Source organism: Melospiza melodia, chromosome 4 (genome assembly GCF_035770615.1).
Source record: "Melospiza melodia melodia isolate bMelMel2 chromosome 4, bMelMel2.pri, whole genome shotgun sequence".
In the NCBI taxonomy this organism is placed as follows: Eukaryota; Metazoa; Chordata; class Aves; order Passeriformes; family Passerellidae; genus Melospiza; species Melospiza melodia.
In genome coordinates, this window is record NC_086197.1 from 22962293 (window position 1) to 22983538 (window position 21246).

The following is a 21246-nucleotide window of genomic DNA, read 5'->3' on the forward strand; positions in this document are numbered from 1 at the left end:
GTTATACAGGACAATGTGGTTTGTACCTTGACATGAATTGAACAGAAATGTTAGTGAGTAGAGGAAAAATGTGGCCAGATGTAAGGAAGGCATGTGTTTATTCATGTATCTATTTATCTGGCCTGCAATTCCTGTATATAATCTCTGACATTTTTTATATCGGTAAAGCTTTGTTTCTGTGTAAAATTAAAGAATAATCGACTGAGCTAAACAACAGCTCAGGCCAGCCTACATCAGGTGAATATCCTGCTCTTTTTGCCCTAACATCTTGGCATCAGCAAAATTCAATCTCTTAAAATTGCTGCCTAGCATGTCTTGATGTCCAACAGAGGCTAAAACCCAACCACTTGCATGGAAATTGAACTGCTGAAACATGCTGCAAAGAAAAAGGCGTCAGCCAAACATTAGACTGGAATGTTCTGGTACCATTTGCAGAGCTTTGAGGAGCTGACTTCTTCAAAGCCCACAGAAGTCAAGAAAACTGAAAGCCACTGAGATTTCAGGGGACTTATGTTAGAAGCAGGACAAGAACTTGTCCCAGATTGAAGGAATGTGGCAGTGTTGGTTTACAAAGCAGATCAAATGAGTATATTGCTTGAACTGGATCCCAGCTGGATCACTAAGAAATACTCCAGGCTCTTGTTCCCGTGCTAGGAGGGTGAGTGCTGCATAGAAAGGGGGCAGGACAGTGGAGGAGGAGGAAGGTGCCCAATTGCTGTGCTGGCCTCCAACAACCAGGGAACCCCTCTGGCTGCTGGAACTGCTCCTCAGCCTCTGCACTTCATTTGGCTCAGGAAGCTACCTCCCCTTTCTTATTTCCATTTCCCTCTCCTGAGCATGAGCAATCTTCTGAGACAAGATGCATGTGCTGCTTCCCTCTGCCTTGCCAGAGGTTCAAATTGCTCCAGCTGCACAACCATCTATTTAGGAGGGAGGAATCTGTTTCAGCACTCAAGTTTTGAGCACCAAACCTGTGATTTAGCCCAGAGCTGCGTATTTAGTGCAAGTTAAATTAGCTTTTTTAGTTACCTCTGTACAATACAGGAGATTCTGTCATTTCTGGAAATAAAATACATATTAATGACATGTGAGAAAAAGTATTTTTTGAAATAGTTATTACTTTTACCAAGAGCTTTATTTTCTGCTCTCACTTTTCAGTATGAAGAGGGCTAGTCTTCTGAGTCAGAGCTCAAGAGAAAATATGTAGTAATTACTGTGTTGAGAGCTTTCATTGTAGGATGAAAACAGTCATGTTTCCTGCAACTGTTCTTTCTATGTATGCTTTTCTTTTCTTTTCACAACTGAATTTGTGTGACTTTTCTAGCAGCAGGAAAATATAAACTATTTATTTTAAAATAAGTTTCTGAGGATACTTCTATAAACAACACAGAACTGCTTTTTAACCTTAACAAAAGTATCAACAGCTAAAATCAATAGGAGTAATAGAGCCTTTGAAATTTAATATGCTTCCTGTTTGGCTTCCTGTTGTAGATCCAGTCTATGTTTATTTGCACATAATCATCCAAGCAATAAAAAACTTTTAAGTTCGTTTCTTTGCAGTTGGGAGCAGAAGGGCAACACCCACAACACCATCATTGGTTACAGCACTACACACTGGAAGCAATGTTAGAAAGGCAATTTTATGCAGAAATGCTTCTTCCCTCTTTCCTCCCCGCCTTTCCCATGTAAAAAAGTGATAGGAGAAATTGAGGTGTGCTGTGATGTGGAAAGAGAAGAGGCCAAGGACCCTGGGCAATTTTAGCAGAGTACAAAAGGCAAGAAAACAATTTTTCTTCTGTGGTTATCTGAGCTGTATGGCTGGTTTTACACAGAAACATGCTTTGACGCCAGTGCTGGAACTGTGACTGGTTTATTGCTTTTAAATTGTCTCACAGCTGCATCTAGATATGGGTGTGCTGGGGCATCGAATGTCCTTTGGCTGCAACAGGAACTTTGGGCATGGCTCAGTGGCCGTGTATGATCCCTGCAGAGCAGCCTTTCTTCAGTCACAGAGAAAGAAAAACAGTGTTTGGCTGGTGTCACAGAACTGAGGAATTCCACTTGGTATGGCATGGTTTGAATGATAATTTACAAAGCATGGAAATTTTTTGTTGCATGCCATTATGACTGCCAGTTGGTGGGTTATTCTTATTTTGTCCTAGGTTACTTTTCATTATTTGCCCCCCCTTTTTCTTTTTTTTTTTTTTTTTTTTGCATCTGTGTGCACATTTCATATTGTGGATCTATTATATGCTCATTTTTTTATGACAGAAATTTAAGCTTCTTAGAGGTGCCCAGTGATAACTGCAGCTATCACGTGAGCACCTTAATATTAGAGGAGAAGCAGAAAGGCTGTAAGAATTCAGTATGATTAATTCCACAACAGCTTTTACAAGCACACACTGTAACAGAGCCCATTGCTGGATGCTCTCTTGTCCACTATAATCTCACAGCGCTTCCACAGAAAAAGTTGGAAGCCTGTTACATACAAAAATAATTTTCACCTCTTCAGTGCTGCTACCAGCACTGGCTCTCTGAGCCCACAGAACCTGAGAGATGAGGACTGGGCAGGTGGTGCTGGGATGAGGCTTTGCCCAGAGATTCCCATTCTCTGGAGTGATTATGCACTCACTGCACAGTTCCACTGGCATCAGCAGCTATTATGCAGCAGCTGTATAATCAGGCATTTATTGGAAGAGGTAGGGAAGGAAGAAGGCCACATGTTTGTCCCCTGCAGTCCTGAATGGCAGAGGGTGATATAACTGGAGAAAAGCATCGTGTGAGTTTTGATGTGCAGCTGTTGGTTTGTGTTTTCTGACTGCTCAGTGAGCATGATCAGCTTGCCATGCTGGGATAATGTGATGCTTGCATCATGCCAACCCCCTGCAGCTCCAGGCTGGGGCAGAGGGGCTGGAAAGACGGGAAAGGCCCTGGGGGTGCTGGGGACAGCGGCTGGACAGGAGCCAGGCGTGCCCAGGGGGGCAGGAGGCCAATGGCACCTGGGCTGTGCCAGCCATGGTGTGGCAGCAGGGCCAGGGCAGTGACTGTCCCCTGGGCTGGCACTGCTGGGGCCGCAACTTGAATCTTGTGTCCAGTTCTGGGCCCTCACAAGACAGACACTGAGGGGCTGGAGCAGCAGGAGGGGCTGAGGGAGCTGGGGGAAATTCAGCCTGGAGTAAAAGAGGCTCAGGGGGGACCTTGTTGCTCTTTATCTGTATCTGGAAAGAGACTGAAAACAGGTGGAGGTCGATTTCTGCTCCCAGATAACAAGCAATAGGGTAAGAGGAAGCAGCCTCAAGTGGGACCAGGGGAGGTTTAGGTTGGATATTAGGAGAAATTTCTTCACTGAAAGAGCTGCCAAGCACTGGCAGAGGGTACCCAGGGCAGTGGTGAAGTCTCCATCCCTGGAGGGATTTCAGAGCTGTGTGGATGTCGCACTTGGGGACATGGGTTGACAGTGCTAGTGGAATGATTGGACTGCGTGACCTTAAGAGTTTTTTCCAGCCTAATTATTCTAAGAAAAATGATGTTGGTGTAAATCTTCTGGGACTGCAGCCTCACGTGTTTCCCAGATAAATCAGATTTTTGAAGATTTTTATTCTCTTAGGGTCCTCAGTTTGGCCAGCTGTGCAGACCTAGCTTCCCATTCTTCCCACTGTTGCTTATGTTCCACAAGCTCCCTTGCTGATTTTAAAATCACAAGTAATGGGTGTTCTGCTGCATCTCAAGACATTTCCTTGATCAACTGCCAACTTAAAAAAAAAAAAACAGATTTGGAGGAGATAAATCCCACTGGCAAATTTCAGCTGGATAAACGACTTCTGTAAACTCATCTTCCAGCATAATGTCAAAAAAATTAATCAAGCCAGGCTTCCAAGCAGTTTCATCCATCTTAAGATAGGTGGAATGAATAACCACCTGGAAATGCCTCTTTCAATGTGTTAGTGAGGATAACTAGTAGATACAGGATTTTTAGATAGCTAAATTGACTAAGTTTAATCCTGCTCTTTATCACCAGTAAAGATTTGTATAATTAGATCTTCCAGGTATTGGATATTTTTCTGTCTGTGTACAGTCCTCTACTATCTGAAATCTCTGGGCCATGAAGAATTTACAGACCAAGCTCGAATTGCCTTTTAATGTTCTTTTAGCCTTGAGCTTCCTTAACTCCATAGTCTGACAAACTTTCCAGAAGTCCAGTAAGTTCTGCAGCTCTCCCTGAATGCTTTCCCATCTGTCACAAGGAGTTTTCCTGCTGCAGGCCCTAGGGAAGGTGGTGTTTCCCTCTAGCAATCTCACACTACTCGTGAGACAGTTGCCTACTTCTAATTGGTATCTCCTCTCCATGAACTCCAGAATTCCAAATTGTTTAGCTATCATCCCACAATACTCTCAAAAACGCATCCCCAATTTTGTCTTATTTTTGTTGTTCATGCAAACACTCATGGGGCTCTTTTTAATTGGGATGCCTATTTTTGTTATGCTGTAAGAGGTTTCAGTGAATATTAAAAAAAATAAATTGAGTCAACTGTCATTCCATCATGTAATTTTCTTTAAAATGCCTTAAAATGCAAATCAGGCTGATGTTCTTCTGGCTGCTGGTAACTTCAGCAGCATGAGAGAAGTTTGGGAGGTTTTTGGTGAGTGAAAGGCTGATCTCTGGCTGCCTTCCATTCCAGTCACAATTTCTTCAAGATGTTTTTGGTGAAGCTGTGCTGGGGATGAGCAGGTAACAGGTTCTGGCTTCAGCAGCTCCCTGTGACTCACCACTTTGCAAAGACTGTGAATGCAACTGAAAATTACTTTGCCTCCATCCTCTGTGTGAGTGACCGAAATCTGTAACAGTAATCAACACAGAATATACCTAGTGGCTGTTTAATTAATTTACTGTAACTCCTGATGAAGCTCACTGCAGTTCCTTTTCTGTGTGACAGCCAGCAGTGATTTCCAGCAGACAGGAGGCAGCCTGTGTGGTGTGTGCTCAGCAGGGCTCAGCTCAGGGATATGATCAGATCGTTAATACACACAATTCCTGTAACTAGGACAGCTCCTTTGTGCATAAACTCCTCCCTGATGTACCAGAGCACCAGTTCTTCAGGAAGGAAAATTGTGGGTGGAGCTCGTTCCCCTCCAGATTTGAGTCCCAGAGTAATTTTTCTGCTGTGAGCTGCTGTGCAAACACCTTTCCATCTCTGCCTTTAACATTTACTGTCAATAGCTCCGTCTCCCAAGTCATTCCACCTGCAAGAATCTTGGAGCCTAAGTAAAGGTTCCTACTATTCAGAAACACCAGGAAACAGATAGCTCTATTGGGAAGTGAAGTGAGGTAGCTTATTTCCACACATAACCACCTTTTACACACCTTTTTTGCGTTCCTGTATATTACGATGGGTGCCAAGCTACAACCAATTACTCCTCTGCTGCTGCTCTGTGCAGGCTACATAGTGTTGTGCTGATTAAACTCATCTCCGAGTTCTTTGAAGCAATGTGTCTCACTTGTTCTGTTTTAGGATCATGTTGTCACCTGAGGTGGGACTAACATTAGCAGCATTTCTAATTGCTTTCCAGTGACATGTCATATTCCTGCTATTTCATGTCTTAAGTTGGTTTTATCTCCTCAGCATTGCAAATTTCCAAGAAACTTTCTATGTGGATTTCAAACTCTCCTCAGAGGTATGTTTTTTTCCTGCAGTGAATTGTAGGTGTCTGTGCATATTTATTTATGACAGTGTTGATCATGTAACTTTCCCAAAAGCTTTCAAGTGCCTGAAAATTGTTTGCTGATTGACATCAGTGTTCTCTCATGTCTCAGTGAAGAGTATAATGACACAGATTTCAGTGCTTCTTGATGTATTTCTCTTTTGAGACTTAAACAGCCAAGATATGTCTGATACCTTGCTAATAATGAAAATCTGTGTCTAACTTCTGGTTCTTTTAAGTTCTTTTTTTGAACTGTTCAGTGAAACATAATTATAAAAACAAGGTCATACAGACAAGTTTTAGCACTTCTCTGATGAAATGACTACTGTGGTTGTTTTCATTATAATCTCATCAGGGGACAGGGACAATAAAAGTAATGATATGGTAGATTCCTGACCTCAGCTCTCACAGAAAATAATTGTCTGACATTGTTACCATTTACAGTCCCGCCTTCAGCATTATCATATAAGTTTCTGATTATTCCATTAATGTCTGATATCCCATAATACACCATCATTTCACACAGAAATTTTAGCTTACTTAAAAGATCTTCTGCTACCCCACAGAAGGATTATTTATTATATATAGCTTTTTGCTTAATAGTAACTCTGAAAATAATAAATAGGTCAACACAGGATCTTCAGTACTCCTTGAGTTTAGGGAGTTACTTGTTTTTTGACATTCAAAATATACTTTGGGAGTTTCTTTTCCAAGGTGAAAGCAGTGGCATCTTACTTTAGAGACTCTTACCTTGTTTGTTCTTCCTTCTCACTTCTGTTAAAAGCACCATAGATAGTTGTTCTGGAGGTATTTTAAGTAGTTTCTGCAGCATAAACTACTGAAGATGGGCAATATCCTGTCTATATTTTTTTTTCTGTTTTATTTTTGAAATGTGTTTTCTTTCAGTTCAGAACAATGAATTACACTAAATCTCCTACTTAGAAATCCCATTGCCACTTGGCATAAAGTAAGGACTGTCTGTTTAAATCATTAACTCCAGCTTCTCAGCATCTCCTGTTTTATTCTTTCTATCCCTGGAAAGATCTTTGGCTCATGCTAAAGTTTTTCTGTCGTACTTCAGAACCCAAGTGAGGATGCTATTTTATTTTTCTGTGCATATTTAAAATGTGTAAAACATTACTCAATTACTGTTGAGCATCTAGCACCTAAGAGGATGCCAGGGGTAGGACTTCTGTAACTATCAAAATATTTATAGAGTCTTTTAAAGTTTAGTTTACTGGTTCCTATTGTGATGGAGGAGATGGAATAGGTTGATACAGTTTGGGATGTCAAACTCCTTCCTGTGTGATGCTACAGTGTTGTGACATTATGCAGTAAAACTGTGGGCTTAATTGGAGTGTTCTGATTTCACATAAATTTTATACTGCTATCTGCTACTTCAGTAGTGTCATTCCATATCTGTATCATGGGGTTGAGGTAATGATCTCACTGCAAAAAATTCTATCCAGAAATACATGAGAAATAGATGATGGAATTTAAATATGGAAGATTTTCAGCTCTGATTTCCAATAATTTTACTAGATGTCATTTCTCAGTATGAAGAGTTCATTCAGCAATAGTACTCAGATAACCTTTTAACCACTCACTTTTGAGTGAGTTACTAATTACTGTTTTCTCACACTTCATTATCATATTTAAGTAAAAGTGCTTCAACTGTACAGTCCCTTTAAAAGAAAGATTTTCTTGAAGCTGATAAATGCAACAGCCCCAATTCAATGAAAAGGCTGAGAAACAGCTGTAATAGGGAATATCAATAAGCCCACATGCCATGAATTTGAAGTTAAGAATGTAGAGAAATCAGTATGGGGTCTATAATTTACTGAGCCAGAGGAAAAGGAGAGTATGGAAAGAAATGAACAATGTGTACTACATATGTATCAACAAAAGATGCATTTTGGGCATATCTAGTACACAAAGACTTAGATTGAACTGGACAAAAACCTTGCACATTGGCTTAACTTCACATGCTAACAGTCAATTTATGAACACAAGGAAGAAAGGAAGCAGGCACTCAGTAACTTTAATTATTTAAATGGAAATGATAAAACCAAAATCTGCCAATTTTTTGCATGTTGTATCGAGGCAAGCAAATAAGACTTGGAGCACTGCAGATTTTGAGGTGTTTGGTTCCAAGCCCACCGTGTCTTTGTGCTTTTGGCTTCCTGCCCTGATGTGCTGGCTTGGGCTGGGGTAGAGCTAATTTCTATTTTAGCAGTTATGCAGTTCTCAGCAAGCAAGGTAAGAATATTTAGAAGAAAATTCATTCAGCATTATCTGTTATTCTAACCCAATATATTCCAAAGGCATTGGAGGCCCACAGATAATGGTAGATGTAGCCTTACACACCTAATCTTTGTAACCAAACAGATTTTCTAGGTGATGTCAATTTCCAGAGAGTTCTTTCAAAAAAGCACAATATAAGTTTTCAATTTTTTTTCATCTTTTTAAAAAACCCAAATTACTCATGCTCTGGCTTGCTAAATTTAGTCTAACATAAAAGTCCAGGTAGGGGCTCTAAATAAAAAACTATGCTTGGTCCTATGATGCAAAATTCTGCATCTTTAAAACAGCATCATCCTATTGCTATTCAGTGAAGTAATTCTGCAAATGTGAAGCTGAGATCTTATTTACCTAGAATCGAAGGAGGCAGTTTTTTTCCCTTGTCACTGTAAATAATTATATCAAGAGCAGCCTCTGCACTAACTCCTCTGTCACCACAATGGCTCATGATTTTTGTGGACTGCGTGCACAGTGACCCACTGCAGCACCAATGTCTCATCACACAGGCAAGATTGCAGCTCCTACAAGTCACTGAAGGAAGCACTGCAGTGATAGCCTACATCCTGTTTCAAAATCTGCTATCAAAGCAAATTCTTTCACAAGATCTTTTTAGCCACCAGCAAAATATTTATGCGGTTTTGTATAGTTGCTGAGGACATGCTCAGTTACCTGCTGGCTCCCAAACTCTGCCAGTATTTTTATAGGCTTTATTCTCTCTGGTGCTTTGGTAGTCATCTGAAGAGGTGTCAAGTAGCAGGTGAATAGCATCGGGCTAGAAACTATTCTATTTGTTGTCCGAAAGACAAAGTGCCCCAGAGGAATTCACAGCAAAAGCAGATTCCAACATTTAATAAGGGAAAGTAAAAAGAGACTTGCCTTTGCCTAATCCATTCCAGCTGTGTGAAGGAAATACAGGGGCTAACCCTGCTGGGCTGCTTCTTTCCTGATTCTAGCCAAGCAGCAGGTTTCTGAAACTGAGAGTCACAGAGCACGTGCGTGATCACAGGCAGTGCCTCTGCCTGCTGTTGTGCAGAAAGGCAAAGAACACAGAAGCAAACGTTGGACTTCAGGACAGTATTTATTCCCTGTGATTTGCATCCTTGATGGAGGTGAGGAGGAGTTTAACATCAGCAGTGCAAGGCTGAGGGATCAGGTCTTCCTCTCACATCCAGAACAAAACACAGCCACAGAGGACCTGGACGAATTCTGCCAGGCTGCCCTGGCCCACACTTCTTAATGTGATCTTCCTCTTTAGTCTGTTTTAATTATTATTAATTAACAATATTCCCACAGTTGTGAGAGCAAGTTGTTTCAGCAGTCAGGATTTCGATTCCCCAACTGGCAATATTCCATTTTATCGCCTCCCTGGCTTTTACTTTGCTGAGCAGTAGAAATAATTTGCCTGCTGCTTGTTGCAGTTCCATTTCCAGGTGTAAAAGCTTGCTCAGGTAAGCAGAGTGCAGGTTCTGCCTCGGGCCAGGGAGCGTGGAGGGCGCGGCTGATGCTCTGCAGGATCACCACGGGAGAAGGCTCGGCTCTGTGAGCTGTGTGAGCTCGGTCACTGCGGGCCGTGCTGGGCTGGGGCTGCACAAGGTGCATCCAACCTGACCTTCCGCCCACACACGCCTTGGGCAGCCCTCAGGTGGTTTTCATACTAAAGAAGAAATCAGCATTAGTTGGGCTGCAAAATCCACACACTACAGGATGCTTCATCCATTTAGTCCGAATGGGGTTGGATGCTCTTGAGATTAATGATTTTCCTTCCTATCCTGGCACGACACTGCAAGAGCAGCCAGAAGCTTGCCTAATGGATTCCAGACCTCTTTACTTATAATAATATTATGGCTATACATGGTTCTCTTTGTCTCAAGTAAACAATGAAGTGATCCACTGTGACAAATGTTTAAACATCATAGGGATGGGTCTACCCACTCTATATTATAACTTGCTTGATTTTTCCCTCTGACATACCCAATTCATAGCACTTAAACTAGGGCAAGGAAAGAAATGCTGAAATAAAAACCAATTACATAATTTTTTTGATCCAGGAAGATCCAAAAACTACTTTACAAGCTATAGGTTAATCCTGACATCCTTCTTGGGACAGTTCCTTACACTGTCAGTTCTCTGCAGTACTGGGATTTGCATGTCATCATGTAGTGTCTTCTAGAATGGGCATATTTGTAGCTGTGCTCAGATGAATGTAGTACAGGACGTTAACAACTTGAACAATATCTGTCATCACAAAAACTTAAAAACTTGTTTGCAAAATGTTTTAAACTGCATTTAAGTTTTTTATGCCTGGGGGTATATCCATACCTGTCAGGATTCAAAGATCTATTCTGATCTATTCTGCATTTTTAAAATGCTTATCTGTACACAGGAACCATTCTTACGGTAGGATAACACACACACACACACACATACATATATATATATACACACACACAGAGGATGTTTGTGAAGTGCTAAAGAAAAACACTTGTTTTCCCTGCAGACAGAAAAGCTGGGATAAGTTTAGGACACATTAAAATGGCAACATAAACTGAAAAGTTGATTTTTTTAGACTGGAAACCTGGTGTGTTACCAAAGCAGGTGTCATAATCTAGAATAATGGAAATTCAGGTAGAAAATGTAAAACAGGTCTTTTAATAGACTCAGTGATTTTAAAAATGGGGATGGAAATTACAAATCCAGTAAGTGTTCACTTCTTCACAGATAGTATGGTTACATTTTGAGAAGACAGTACTGAGGTCATTCATCAAATATAGACTGCAGCAGAAAATCAGACTCTGAAACTAAGCCTAATTTCTGTAGGTCAAAATTATCATATTTTCATCTATATAACCTGCAGATTATCTAAAAGAGAAATAAATAGCCAGGCAACCCACTCCCCACTGTTTTAGCAATTGCTATAGTACACAAATCTGTCATTTTCTGAGGGAGCTGTTTACTCAAAATCCTCTTTTGCATGCTAAACATCTTGCCTGTGATCACCAGTGCCTATTGCTATTTTTTCTGTATCCAACTCACACTGAATCATCTGTGCTCTTGGTTCAAAGGCTCTAAGTTCCAAAAGCTGCAGGTTACAAGAATGAAAATATAGAAGCTAGTATGCTAAAATACAGGGGATAAATAGGGTTTTGAAAAGGAAGCATCTACTTATTTCTTCCACTGACCAAGGAAAGGACTAGGGGAAAGAACAATTTTGTGGAAACTGAGGGGAGCACAAACAGCTCACTGGGGGAGGAGTGTTACTGGAGGGGCTTATCAATGCTCATCTCCTGCCAACACAGGACAAGGAGCATATGGGATGTGCTCACCTGATCCTAACATACACGGCCTGCTTAACGCTTTGGGAAAAGCAAAGAAACAGAACAGGAGTCAGTCATGAGAAGTGACCAGGAATCAAGCCTTCAAGAATATTGCATTGTTCCAGCTTATAATGTTAGAGCAAACTAATAGTACATAAATTAGCAGATTAATTCATTTTTGTACATGTACACACACGTATTAAGCCAGGATACCATTACTGTACTACAAAAGTGTTCTTAAATTACATGGCAATTTTAACTGGAGACTGAAAAAATCAATGTGCAAAAAAGCTGGAAGAATTAGATCAAGGAAAAAGGAAAGAGGAAGTGAAAGGGAGAACGCTCACAACAAAGCACAAGGAATTCTCTCTCTTAAGTAGCAGCCTCAGCCTCTTCTGTTTGAGCAAGCGCTGCTGGAATGGTCCTTCAGCCTGATCTGCACTGGATACATCCAGGACTGACTCCAGTGGCAAGCAACCTCCTCTATCACTGAATTAACCATCACTTCTTTCCCTATTGCAACAAATCTTTAGCTCTATTTGCTCTCTATTTACACTTAAAGGGCAAATGATGAAATCAAAGGAACATTACTGTTACCATCCCATCTGCAACCCAGCGATACCCAAAGGTTTCAGACTGACATCAGTGCTGAGGCTTCATGTGCTCCACAGCTCCAGGAACTGCTGTCATCTTTTTCACCCTGCACATTCTTAGATCACTTAATTTTGCCAAAACTCAACACTCAGCCTCCTGGAACTCTTCTAAAACACAGTGGTGACTCGGTACTCACTCTGCATCCTTCCAAGTACTAATGTTTTCTTGGTAAGAAGAAAAGTCCCTGCCTTTCTTGACACCTTTTTCAGAGAAATGTCTTACTCAGCTCTCTCCCTTTGCTTTCATCTTCCTTGCAAAACGAGTCCAAAATAAGTCAACGTCATTTTGTCCCGTGGCTGTGTTTAATTTTTTCTATTTATACTGCAAGTTCTGCTTGCTCCCTTAGATCTGCCTCCCTTTTGGTCTGAGGGGCTTTGTTGGAGGTTTTGTCTTGGTTTCATAGCATTTAACCTTACAATAGCCTACTTGTGTCACTCTGTCAAATGAGATCAAGCAAAGCTTTTTTGGCTGTGCATATAAAAAACTAACCTGGTTTTAATGTTGTTTCTGTGTCTCATGCCACAAATAGAGAGGATTTGTGACATCTCACGTGGAAGCTATCCCAACGTCACTATAAGTAAAGTCTCTTAAAACCAGAGCAACAGATACACATAGCAATTAGTCTTTGGGACCAGAACTACTTTTATAGTTGATGCAGATTTGTAGTTTGTTTGCATGACATAGTAGTAAAACTGTTCAGCACAGAAAGATGGCAGCACCTGTTTCTCCAAGAAAAGGATTAAAAGATGACTTAATATATTTCAGAGTAAGACATTACTCCTAAGCAGTAATTCAATAAGACAGGTCATGATGTAAATAATTATGTGCTAGAAGTGGTGCTGTTCAGCCTGAATTCACAGGTGCTTCCAAACACAGGGGACTGTTCACACGTCAAAACAGCAAAAGAATATATCTCAGTATGGCTTTGCTTACTTACCAGGCAGATGTACTCTGAAAAGACACCAGGGGTGGGCTTAAAGCATCTCCTTTTAAGGTGTGTACTGTCTGTGATGTTCGAGGCTGGGGCTGAGTTTGAGGCTGTGTCTCTGGCTGAGGCTGTGTCTGTCTTGGGTCCTGAGCAGGGTTAATCCATCGACTCTGGCCCGGTGTCATCCACTTTCCATTGATTCCCCAGCGGGCCAGGTAAAATTTGCAAATATCATAGTTCATTGAAGAGTAATATAAAAGGTCCAGTATCAGTAAGATCACCACAAAAAAGCCATAGATCCACACTCCCAACAGTGCACTGTAGTTGCTGTGAAAGGAAGAAAAGGGACAACAACTATCTCTCAGTAGTGGTCACTGCGTTAGTTCATCAAGGTTGCTTGTTTCATTAATTATTTATTGATGTCTGAAACAAAATATTGTTCCAAAGCATGTGTCTTTAAAATTAAGCTATTTTTTTCAATATGAATACTGCTATAAGCATGGTTTTTAGAAACTAAATCCACCTGTCTTAAAAAAATTTTTGTCCTTCTCATCTGTCCATGGGCTTTCCAGAGTGGCTGCTAAAGAGACCTCTTAATATGGCTGGCAATAAATTTTAGGAAGGAAGAACATTGGCAAAATAATGTCAGACAATGCACTTCACAGGAAGGAAAGTATGTACAACACTGAGATGTATATGTTGGTGTATTTATAATGTGTATATATAGATAAAGGCCATGGCAATTATATGGTGCAGAGAGCTGTAAATCTGTGACAGATGACTAATGGTATTAATGGAAAGGGGGGAAAAGCAGGAGGAAAAATTGTAAAGGGTCAAAAATATGGAGATCAAAAAGGGGAAGAAGTGCTAATGCCCTGCTGGAGATGAAGTATTATTAAAAGAAAAATGACTGTCAGGTGTAAATGCAGTTTGGATTGGAAACTGTGTGAGTGGGGAGAATGAGATCAGAACTGAGATAGAAAGAAATGTATAAAAATGAGATTGTTAAGTAGAAAGCAAAAGAAAGGCTGATCTAGATCCATAAGCTAATGTGGAAGTACATGTACTGGAGACTATAAAACCAAGAGGAAGCTGAAGGGATGTTAGTAAAAAATGTCATTAGGAAGGCAGTCTCAGAAAAATTATATCCAAGTCATGGGTGGGTAACCCACATCGGCATCGAGCTGAACTCAAAGCTGAACACACACTCAACTGTGCTCTCCTTTCACAGCCAGTCAGAAAAACTTGGAGGAAATCATATTTTTTTAGGACATTGATCAAAATGGAAGAGCTTCAAGAAGAAAAAAAAGGATGAGAAGACATGCAAAACAGAAGGGTATTTGGTATTTTAAAAATATGTCCTCCAGCCTTTCTGGATCAAAATATTTCAAGTCTCTGCTTTGAAATTTCATTTCTATTTAAACTATTGTATGACTCTTCCATTTTATACTTTAAAAAAATCAGGATTTGAAACACGAAATCAGAATTTTACTGTCTGTCAGCACTTCAAGAGAGTGATTCTTCCTTTCAGGGAATGATTTTTCCACTACACAGCTATAATGCCCTTAGATTAAATGAAGTTTCATTTTAAATAACTAAGTAACAGGAGGAAGGTCCAAGCTGTTAATGGCTCACTTCCCATATAACTTTAGGACTACAAGCCTAGAATTAAAATTTAAAAAATAGAAAGAAAACAGAACATTTCCAGAAGGATTAGAAGTAGGCAAAGTTTAATATTCTGAAAACCCTTAACTCCAGAGTCTTTACCTCTGCTAAACTTACACATGCAAGCCTAACTTCACACAACAGAGGGTAGATCTTAGTAATGCACTAAAATCTGCAGTTCAGGCCCTTAAAAGTAAAACAGGACCTGGTTAATCCAGGCTTCTCAGCAGTGCTGTTCTTGACTTCCTGTAGATTTAGTCCTACTGGGGGTAAATTCTTCTATTTTCTGTTAAAAACAATAAAATGCAAGAAAAAGCTGGAAAAGTCAGGAAGAAATGCACTTGGATAAATCCCATTCTTGTTCATCATTACTTCCAATAGGACCCATTTGCATACAGGTGAGCTGTATTTGACCCACACTTAAAAAAGCATATTTGTTTTGGCAACAATGTGAGAAGCAAAAATATTCCTTCTAGTTAACTCAAAAGAATTTTTTTTTGTATTTTGGGTATTTAATTTTATCCACCAAAATTTTGACTAGTGAAAATTAGAGCTATTTTGAGTGTTTCAATTTAAAGCAGTACTTTAATAATCATGTCAATATGTAAGCTATTCATCTGCTCCTCCTAAAAAACATCTGTTTCTCACAAGTACAAAAAATGAAAGGCTGCTGCTTTACATTAATTAACAGACAATGGGACAACAGCACTATCAAAAGTGCCTTGTGAAAAATCAGAAGTAAAAACAGTAAGTAGTATGTTTAGTATGCAGAAGGATATTCCATACATTGATACCTTCTGTTTCTCCAACGATTAAGGTGGAAGAAAATGGCAGTTTTTCTGATGGCTACTAATAAAAATTAAAACTGACCTGCAAATCAAGATGTCCTCATTAGAAAATAAACAATCTTATTTACATGGATTAACAGTAAGGCCAGAAACACAGAAGAGAACTCAGAATCCAAAAACTTCTAGGACTTGCTCTCATTTCACTGACCTGAATGATTTAATTGTCAGTTTACTCTTGCAGTCTGATTGTCCTGGTCTTTGTTTTCATTTTTACTAAAACTGAAGTGTGAACAGATTCTAAAAGTGCTGAGATTGAAATTATAGATTTGTTCTATTACAGGGTGTATCAAGTTGCATCCATCTCATTCATTCACTTTTTGAGACAGATAACAAGCTGGTTATGACTAGCCTATATCTTTTTAGTAGATTTTCTTGAGTTTTATGTGCAGAACAGGAACAAAAAAATAACTCATTTGGGAATTCAGGTTTGAAAAAGCCAGCAAATCTGAACAATTGCAGGCTGAATTCTACAGCTGCAGAGTTTAAATGTGGGCAGATGGTCATGGAAATAGTTCCCTCCTGCTCCACTTAAAAGGGGCAGTTCCTTGGATTAGTAACAATAAGGTCTGCCCCTAGGAAATGCAAGGTTACGGCTTTGGTGCTGAGGAAGCCAGTGCACTTTTTGCATCTACACTTTAAATGAGATTTCCCCCCCATTTTTCTGCCTTTGTCCAATCCTGGGTTTTCCTGAGGAATTTGTTCCTGCCGTACATGAGAGGTCTTTCCTGCCAAATATTTTTGCAACAGCTGTTAGTAGGATTGCTGATTTTTTTTTCTTTCGTGTAAAGATGACTCTCTGAGTGCTATTTAAGCAAATACCAGTTCTGCAGGGGACACTCAGTACCTGGAGAAAGATGGTGCTGTTCTGTTCTCACACTGCTTTGGGTGCCAGTGTTGGAATGAGGTGTGCAAAAGCCATTCCACGCTGACAAATCAAACTAAGAGATAAGCAAAACCTTGGATACACTACAGACTGCCAGACCAATGCAGCAGTAGCAGATTAAGGACCCCTATCATAGTGGTACTACTGATAATCTACCAAAATACGCACAACAAAAAACCTGACTATGAAAACTAGACAAACTAGGTTCAAGTGAATACTATTTTTAAGAATAGCTAAACAATTTCTTAGATGGTTTTAAGGGAAAATAGTTTGGATTAAAGAGCTTTTCCTGTCTGTTAGACATAATTTTTATTTCTATATTTAATACTAAATGAGTTATTCACATTCAAAAATATTATAGACTGATTAATTTGCATGATTACAAAGATCAATACTCCCATATTTTCCTTTTATAAAAAACATATAAATATCGTGTTATAGTAATGGAAAAATGTAAATAAATGTGACTATAGTTGCATTGTGGGACTGGTGAAGACAAATGTGCCTTTTGAGCTGTGCCATATCAAAGAAGTCTCAAGTCACTTCATTAACTTTTTCCCTCAACTGTATTATAAAACAAGAAATTTGTTTTGGTGATCACAAGAATGGCTAAGAGGAAAAATAAACCAAATAATAATATTGAAATAAACCAAGCAATACTGTTGAATCACTCTTCCCTGAAAACTATAATCCATTTTTTTAAAGTTCATTGCTTTTCTCATATCTTAAATTATTCTCCCTTGCCACAGTACAATAGGTTTCATTAGATTTTTTTTCAGTGGTGTGTGAAATTAGATCTAAACAAAAAGCTGACTTTGTCACTGTAAACTGAAGCCTGGAAGCATTAGAATCCAAATTATTGTGTACGATAGATAAAGTCAGAGTATTACTTAAGAAGCTATTTGCAATGTTTTTAATGTAGGCACATATGGTTTTCTTCTTTCTGCTCCTTCTAAAAATACCAGGGAGTTTTCTACCAAAATCACTGAGCTCAGGGTGAGGAGATCTCTCCTGTCTGTCTTACTCCATGGATGGAGTTTTACATAGGAAGCAGCATTTCTTCATTTTGCTGCTCCTGAGAGATTTATCAGAAGTGATGTTTGAGGAACAAGGCAACACCAGTTCCATTCCTGCACTTATCTACACTACAGCTCCAGAGGCTTTTTACTGTATCCAGTAGGATGTCACATACCTTTGCAAAAGTTCTCACACAGCTGATGCTCTTAGGAAGTCCTGGACTGGATGGTAAATAGTCTGCAGGTGGTTCTCAACCACAAATCTTACCAACAAAAACCTACACGGGTTCCTCTTTCTGCACCACAATTGAACAAGTTGACTTTTGAAAAATAGTTCTACATGAAAACTAATATAATACTTTTGCTCTAAATATTTTTATCAAAATAAACGCTGTAGTTCACAGAATACCAAACTAATTTTTTTTCCAAACTGCTTGCATACACAACAGCCCTGTGATGTGAAGACCCCTGGATTTATTTTTTTGGGAATGTGTGCACATGTGCAGATGTGAGCAGGCAAACAACGCTGGAGGCAGAGAAATGCTCTGTGTCCCAGGGCATCTTTTGCAATCAGCCTGGACCTGTTCCTCTGCCTTGGAAAGGCTGGTTGCCCTCTACATTCCAGTTTGCTGGTGAAAGAAAGGGCAGAAGAGCCTTCCCTGAGTAAGCTTTGGTCATGACTACACAGAGGAGCTGCTGAGACACTGGGAAAAGCCTGAAGCATTGGCTTAGTGCTTGTCAGAACTGCCTTTGATGGTAACATCCTGACTTTTGTGAGACAGGGTGGTCAGCAGTGCTGATGCAGGGTTTACAGAACAACACAGCAAGAAATAAAACAAAGTTGCTGTGTGCAGGACAAAGACCTGGAAAAGCATGGGGGCAACAGCCTCGTGAGCCCATTCTTGAGGCTCATTTTACCACTCTAAGTGTGCAGCAGATTCTAGCACTGGCTGTGACTGCCTGCAGAGCCCTTCTGTTCTGAGAGTCTGGTGAGGACCTCTCTGACATCCAGGGCTGCTGAGGGAGCAGGGCCACCCCAGTACACAGAGTGGCAGCACACCCTGGTTTTTTAGCACGTGTAGAGCACACACATGTGTGTGTGCTGGTTTTTTAGCATGTGTAGGAGCACTGGGGCTATAAACTCCACCTGGTGGCCTGGAACTATTTATGTTGCCAGATTTGGGGAGCTCCAGGTGAAAGCTGCTGGATTGTCTGGGCTGCACAAAAGGTGGAGAACATGGATGGTCTTTAACAGGCTTCGTACTACAGTGTCTTCCCAGCATTCTGTGTGATCTGTTCTCATGATCCCAGATGCACTACAAAGCCAAGGCAAGAAAATTTCACCTGAAGGATGTAACTGCACATAAAGTAACACAACAGTATAGATCCACATTGATTTAAAGATATCTTATACGGGTAGAGTCTATTTTTGTCTGTCTTTGCAGGTGATTGACACATTAACAACCGGTAAATTTAGAGAATGCAACTTTATGTCTGTGCAAGACTGAAATTTCTCTGTGTGAGTGGTGGGTGTTAAGGAAGGCAATGCTTTGCTGACTCCTCAAGCTGAGCACAGCTGCACACAATGAATTAGACCAGCCAGCATCTGTATTCCGGCACCATCATCTCCTAACAGCCCTGCACTTGCTCCCATTGGGGTGAATACAACAGACCAATTGACTGGCACCACAAAAAAACACCAAAATCCTCTTGTGAACAACAGTCCATACACTGGGATTCCACCTGTCTTTAATCTGCTCCTTCCTTGTCCTGCAGAGGCTTGATACCAGAATAAAATGGCAGAGAAAGCAGATTGATCAGATTTTGATCTTGGGGATTACACCAAGGGAAATCACAGCCGATCAGTGTGGCCAGAATGTCAACACTAAATAGCAAACTGACCACAAGGGAATATTTTCTTCCTGTAAATAGATATTCAGTAACAAAGATCTATTTGCTACTTCCTATTTCTTTATAAATAAAAAACTTACTGACATTCATTCTGGGGGACAGCCCTCAGCAGAACATGGAAGTATCCCAGGTAACAGGCAAGGAGACCACACAATGTTGGTATAAAAGCAAATACATTCTGTTCCCCAAGGCTAGTGATTTGTTACAAGAGATTAAGATTCAAAAACATCAGGGATTCCAAAAAGGGCATTTGGGTTGATATGGAAAATGTCAGCTCACTTCCTCTCTCACCTATGAACAGCTTTGGGGTTTATTTTTACTGATGCACATTTAAACATAGTTTGGATCAAATTAGGGTCAGGGCAAAGACTTTTCTAACTTTTATATGTAACTTTTTATTTGTCACATTTATATGGAACTTTTACTCTCCTTGCAATGTTTATAGCCCATGTCAAAGCGAAGAAAGCAAAGCTGAAATATTCTTTCTTTTAGGAGCTCTGCAACAACAAAAAACCTTTTAGTAATGGTTTTCTGTATATGCAATTATTCTAATTGCTTCCATTATTAAGTGCACCTCAGACTCTGTTATTAGACCAGGAACAGTTTGGTGAGGAGTACTTTAGAACTCATTTACTTACTTATGCATATATCCATCTGCATTCCCTGTTAAGTTCATCTGCATAACAGTCTGAAATTCTGTCTCATTGCAGCAATATTTAAACACTGTGTTGTTATGGTGACAGCAAAAGATGTAAGATTTATTGTCAGAAAGACGGGGGCAGTGAAAACCAAAGTGGTAGCGACCTTTGTAGTCCGTGTATGGCTCGCAGACCCGAAAATGTGCGGACAACACTGGAAAACAAAAACAACATTGGCTTTGTCAGTCACTTGTGTTATCTGCATCATATCAACTCTCATTTTTCAAGGCTAAACAACTGTTGCTTGATTTCTGGAAAACATCAGTAGTACAGAACTTTCAATGTTTTAACATTTAGTACTTAAAGGTAACAATGTTCAGACTTCTGTTATATCTTGAGTTCTGTTGCTTCTATGTTCGATTATCATTGTTTGTTTTAAGGGAAGGGAGTAATGCCCTCCATGTTAAGAGGCACAAAAGTGTTTAGGGAAATTGTTTCACACTACTGTTCTAGTTATAGAGATATCCATAACCCACAACAATGTTCATGCTTGATTCTCCTGGAACGACTTAATAAAAACAAAACGTCTGCGTAGAAACTGCAATGAAAGTTTGATGGCACTTGGTTTACTGTTCCTGATTTCTTTTCTTCTTCTCTAAAGGTCAGTCTTTGATAAGGAATAGTGTATCAGAAACAGTCATTACAAACAGTATAACAAATCTGAGCAACTTTGAATTTGCAAATAGACAGAACTAATAAAATACAGGTTATTCCTGGGAGTTCTTACGTTTCTTCTTTAACAAGTTCTCACGTAAAGTGTTTATTACAGCTCTGAGAACATTTTTCTTTTTTGCAGTCCTGTGTCACACTGATTTCACCATCACTTTTACTGGGGTAAAAAAGAAGCTGTCCACTGATACTCTTTTCTCATCTTGGTTTCCCTGAGTTTCTGAGTTTTTCAGTTGTGCAGAGGGACAGGGTAGAAATCCCTTCCAAAATGGTCGTAAGCAAACATATGCAGCTTCCTGAAAGACTTTTATATTGTATTTGCAGGGAATGCCCCAACAAAGGCAGGGATGATAAATCTGACTCTATGTTCTCAGAAGGCTAATTTATTACTTTATGATACTATATTATATTAAAGAATACTATACTATACTAAAGAATACAGAATGGATACTTACCCAATGCTAAAAAGATAATAATGAAAACTCGTGACTCTTTCCAGAGTCTTGACACAGCTGGGCCCTGATTAGCCAATGTGTCAAAACAACTCACACCACAATCCAATGAAACAATCACCTGTGGGTAAACAATCCCCAAAGACATTCCACATGAGCACAACACAGGAGAAGCAAATGAGATAAGAATTGTTTTCCTTTTCTCAG

The 21246-nt window shown here is 39.8% G+C and overlaps 1 protein-coding gene across 3 annotated transcripts in view; it reads right to left on the reverse strand.

The window, feature by feature from the left end:
- The window catches only part of SHISAL1 (shisa like 1), a 73606-nt gene that overhangs the window by 12346 nt on the left and 40014 nt on the right, over nt 1–21246 (reverse strand). For 2 of the 3 annotated variants that reach the window (XM_063154278.1, XM_063154277.1), the window contains exons 3-5: nt 19859–20072; nt 12907–13224; nt 8884–9655 (exon numbers count right to left, since the gene is read on the reverse strand). In XM_063154278.1, coding sequence (XP_063010348.1) covers nt 9640–9655; nt 12907–13224; nt 19859–20072 — 548 coding nt within the window. In that variant the 3' untranslated portion in view covers nt 8884–9639. Of the gene's footprint in view, nt 1–8883; nt 9656–12906; nt 13225–19858; nt 20073–21246 lie in introns of those variants that run through there. The other variant, XM_063154279.1, reaches the window with a different exon arrangement.